Source organism: Lepus europaeus, chromosome 3, assembly GCF_033115175.1.
Source record: "Lepus europaeus isolate LE1 chromosome 3, mLepTim1.pri, whole genome shotgun sequence".
Taxonomy (NCBI): Eukaryota; Metazoa; Chordata; class Mammalia; order Lagomorpha; family Leporidae; genus Lepus; species Lepus europaeus.
The window spans coordinates 114,707,628-114,712,143 of NC_084829.1; the positions used below are offsets into that span (position 1 = coordinate 114,707,628).

At 45.3% G+C, this 4,516-nt stretch overlaps 1 protein-coding gene across 1 annotated transcript; it reads left to right on the forward strand.

Moving 5' to 3' along the window:
• The first annotated feature begins 406 nt into the window (after window positions 1-406).
• Window positions 407-3,985, forward strand: CALHM6 (calcium homeostasis modulator family member 6). Its single transcript, XM_062187672.1, has 2 exons — window positions 407-964; window positions 1,966-3,985. Exons 1-2 carry the CDS (start codon window positions 434-436, stop codon window positions 2,380-2,382), a joined length of 948 nt encoding a protein of 315 aa, XP_062043656.1. The 5' UTR covers window positions 407-433; the 3' UTR covers window positions 2,383-3,985.
• Window positions 3,986-4,516: the final 531 nt, after the last annotated feature.

The window sequence follows — 4,516 nt, forward strand, 5'->3', positions numbered from 1 at the left end:
CAGTTGGCTGAAGAAGTAGGGTGACCTCAGTAGAGGAAAATCTGGTTTTTATCCAGTTTGCTTAAGTGGCTGCTTTGGGTCAGGAAGGGTAAGAAAATTTTCCTGGTTTGTTATCAGAATGGGGGCAAAAAAACACTGGAATGGGTTGCTGTTCTGGTAGAGTTCCTGGTTTGAGGATAAAAGTAACCAATGTCTCTGTCTTTGGAAAGGGGGAGGGGTACAAGAGAGGTTAAGGGTCCAGGGATGCAGGTGTGGATCTGTTTGCTCAAGCTTGTTCGTTGAAATGAGAAACTGAAAGTTTAGATAGCTTGAGACACCCTCTTCCCTTTTAGAAAAACTGCTTCCTAACGGAGTGGAAAGTCCCAGACCCCACTCCACCTAAAGCATTTGACAGCAGGACGGCGAAGAGACAAGCATTTCAAATAGGAGGCCCATGGAGAAGTTTAAGGCGTTGCTGGACCTGCACATCAAGCACCGCAGCTCGCTGGGCTACAGCCTCATCAGCCTGCTGACGGCGGGCGGCGAGCGCCTCTTCTCCGCGGTGGTGTTCCAGTGCCCCTGCACCGCTGCCTGGAACCTGCCCTATGGCTTGGTCTTCCTGCTGGTGCCGGCGCTCGTGCTCTTCCTCCTGGGCTATTTGCTGAGTGCACGAACTTGGCGCCTGCTGACCGGCTGCTGCACCTCGGGTACCCGCGCAAAATGCACGTCAGGGCTGCGCGGCGCCGCCGTGGTGTTCGCGCAGCTCAGCGCCTCCGCAGCTATCGCGCCGCTCACCTGGGTGGCCGTGGCGCTGCTCGGCGGCTCCTTCTATGAGTGCGCAGCCAGCGGGAGCACGATTCTTGCACGGCGCTTGTGCCAGACTGTCTCCTCTCAGTGCCTGGCCCAGCTGCCGCTGGTGCCTTGCTCCCAAGCCAAGGAGTCCAGCGTGCAGGACCTCCTGAAAGTGCTCAAGGCTCAGTCGCAGGTCGGCCGGGGGCGCAGGGCGCGGTGGGCTGGTGCTGAGTGGACGAGCTTCTGCGGGGTCGAGCGCGTGGCGGGGAAATTGGCGACTCCCTAAGAAAAACTTGAAAGGCTCCCTGCTCATCATGAACGTACAGGCGAATATTGAAATTAAACGAATGTAAAGGAGGAGAGGGATTCAGGCGGTGTCTGGCACCTTAAGTGAATTGCACGCCTACTGTGTGCCTGAGCCTGTGCTATGTCTGTTACCTCCTCCTGTGTCCTCTTAGGTCTCCCAACTGCCCTGTATTGTTTTCTCAATTTTATGGTGCATACACGTAGTCTAGCTAAAGGTGTTTGTTCCGGCAGTAGAAAAGCGGGGCAATTGTTACATTAAGATGGATTTGCCAAGCCCCGAAGCCACCAGTGCTCTGCGTCTGGGTTCATAGAGCTCAGCAGTTCTTTAGAATGATGGCGCCTTTCACTGGATTTGCAGAAATTCCACAGGTTCTGAGTTCTAAGGGAGTGTGACACATGGGCTTTTCTTTGAGCCTGGTGATTTGGTTTAAGACTATGGCCTTCCTATGAGGTTAGGGAGTTACTGCCACTCCTTAATCTTAAAGGATTAAGGTCAAGGGCAATTTTGTTTCATTTTTAAGACTTACTTGAGTTACAAAGAGAGAGGACACACACACACTTTTCTGTCTGCTGGTTCACTCGACAGGAGCCTGGAGCTCTATCCAGGTCTCTCTCCCACATGGGTGGCAGGGGCCCAAACTCTTGGACCATCTTCTGTTGCTTTTCCCATATCATTAGCAGGGAGCTGGATGGGAAGTGGAGCAGCAGGACATGAAGTGGCACCCATAAAGGATGTGGGCATTATAGGTGGTGGCTTAACCTGCTGTGCCACACCCTGTCCCCAAATGATTGCTTTTATGTAACTGATGAGTAGTTCAAATTTTATCCAAGAATTTTAAATTTCTTATAACAAGAGTGATTAATCTGTTAATATGTTGTCTTCTTAAGGTGTTGGGCTGGATCCTGATAGCAGTTGTTATCATCATCTTCCTGCTTTTCACAGCAGTCTCTCGATGCGTATCTCCAGTTAGTTTTCTGCAGCTGAAATTCTGGAAAATCTATTTGGAACAGGAGCAGCAGATCCTTAAAAGTCAAGCCACAGAGCATGCAACAGCATTGGCAAAAGAGAACATCAAATGTTTCTTTGAGAGCTCGCATGCAAAGGAATACAACACTCCAAGCATTAAAGAATGGCAGCAGATTTCATCACTATATACTTTCAATCCAAAGGACCAGTACTACAGCATGTTGCACAAATATGTTAACAGAAAAAAGAGTCACAGTATCACTTCTGAAGGTGATGTGGTGGTTCCTGTTCTTAGCTTTGTGGATTCACCTGATATAAGCACCACTAATGACTTATAACCTTAAAAAAATCTTTCGCAAGCTTCACTTTCTAAAAAAAAAAATTGATATTACTTATGACTGCCATTTTCTTTCCATATTGTAGTCATTTATATCTGAAAATAAAATATAGAGATTAGGGGCTGGTGCTGTGGTGTAGCTGGTAAAGCCACCGCCTGCAGTGCCGGCATCCCATATGGGCGCAGCTCTGTCTGTTGTGGTCATCTGAGGAGGAATAAGTGAATGGAAGACCTCTCTTTCTCTCTCTGTGTCACTCTGACTTTCAAATACATAAATAAATCTTTAAAAAATATGGAGATTAATATCTTTGCTGATTATTCAACAAATAAGGCAAAAAAAAAACACACACACACACACACAAAAACAAACAAAAAATTCCAAGGGAACTTGATTCTCCTCTAGTGACAAACTAAGACTAGAAGTCTTCTTTTCTTTTTTAAAGATTTTATTTATTTATTTATTTATTTGAGAGGCAGAGTTACAGAGAGAGGGAGAGACAGAGAGCTCTTCCATCCTCTGATTCACTCCCCAAATGGCTGTAATGGCCGGAGCCAAGCTGATCCGAAGCCAGGAGCCAGGAGCTTCTTCCAGGTCTCCCACATGGGTGCAGGGCCCAAGGACATGGGCCATCTTCTATTGCTTTTCCAGGCCATAGTAGAGAAGTGAATCAGAAGTAGGGCAGCCGGGACTCAAACCAGCTCCCATATGGGATGCCGGCACTGTAGGCAGTGGCTTTACCCACTAAGCTACAGTGCCAGCCCCCAGATAAGACCTTATTTCTTGATAAAAGTAGGATTTTCCCGATTGAGCATCGGACTTGCCCCAAAACGGTAGAGTTAGATACGTGCCTGGGGACTCCAATTCAATCCCATCAAGGTGGCATGTACCAATGCCATCTCACTAGTCCAAGTGATCAATTTCAGTTCACAATAGATCATAATGATAGGTCTAAGAGTCAAAGGGATCACATAAACAAGACTAGTGTCTGCTAACACTAACTGATAGAATAAAAAGGGAGAGAACGATCCTACATGGAAAGCAGGATACACAGCAGACTCATAGAATGGCAGATGTCCTAAACAGCACTCTGGCCTCAGAATCAGCCTTTAAGGTATTCGGATCTGGCTGAAGAGCCCATGAGAGTATTGTAGGCATGGAAAGCCAAGACACTCTCGGAAAAAAAAAAAAAAACTAAATGAAAGATCTCTGTGAGTGAGATCCCAGTGGAAAGAATGGGCCATCAAAGAAGGAGGTACCTTTCTCTGAAGGGAGGAGAGAACTTCCACTTTGACTATGACCTTGTCTAAATAAGATACGATTTGGTGAACTCAAAAGGCTTCTATAGCCTTGGCAAACTCATGACAAGAGCCTAGAGTGATTACTGACGCCATAAACAAGAGTGTCAATTGTTAAATCAACAACAGGAGTCACTGCACTTTCTCCATGTAGGATCTCTGTCCTTAATCTGTTGTACTATGTGAATCAATGGTATAACTAGTACTCAAATAGTGCTTTACACTTTGTGTTTCTGTGTGGGTGCAAACTGTTGAAATCTTTACTTAACATATACTAAATTGATCTTCTGTATATAAAAATAATTGAAAATGAATCTTGATGTGAATTGGATGGGAGAGGGAGCAGGAGATGGGAGGGTTGTGGGTGGAAAAAGCCACTGTAATCCAAAAGTTGTACTTTGGAAATCTGTATTTATTAAATAAAAGTTAAAAAAAAAAAGGTAGGCGTTTTCAAGGACACTTTTCTTTCATTTGTTTGTCATTGCAGCCCATCTCCCAAATTTATGACTTTTCTGCATTCTAAAATATGAGGCATGAAAACTGGAAACTGTAAAGCAATCCAGCACTGCTCACATTTAGCCTTTCTTCCTCTCTTGGCAGACCTTAACATTGATTTGTCTTTGCCCTTTCTCTGCACAGGGCAGCTGAAGAGGACTAGTCAGCAGAGCTGAACATCCTGTTGTTGAGAGTCATGTGTAACAAAAAACTTGGCAGAAAAGACTGTATGATCAGTTTTGTTTTCCCTTCTCTAAAAGAGGAATTTTGAAACTCCTGTCATTTCTACTTTTATTTTTGCTTCCTTTATTTCACTGTCTAGTTAGTTTTGTATGTTCTTTCTT

Excerpts from the sequence above, each read along its gene's own strand:
- CALHM6 (XM_062187672.1), top strand. The coding sequence starts at position 434 with ATGGAGAAGTTTAAGGCGTTGCTGGACCTGCACATCAAGCACCGCAGC. Across the intron at positions 965-1,965 it reads TGCTCAAGGCTCAGTCGCAG|GTGTTGGGCTGGATCCTGAT; the intron begins GTCGGCCGGGGG and ends TGTCTTCTTAAG.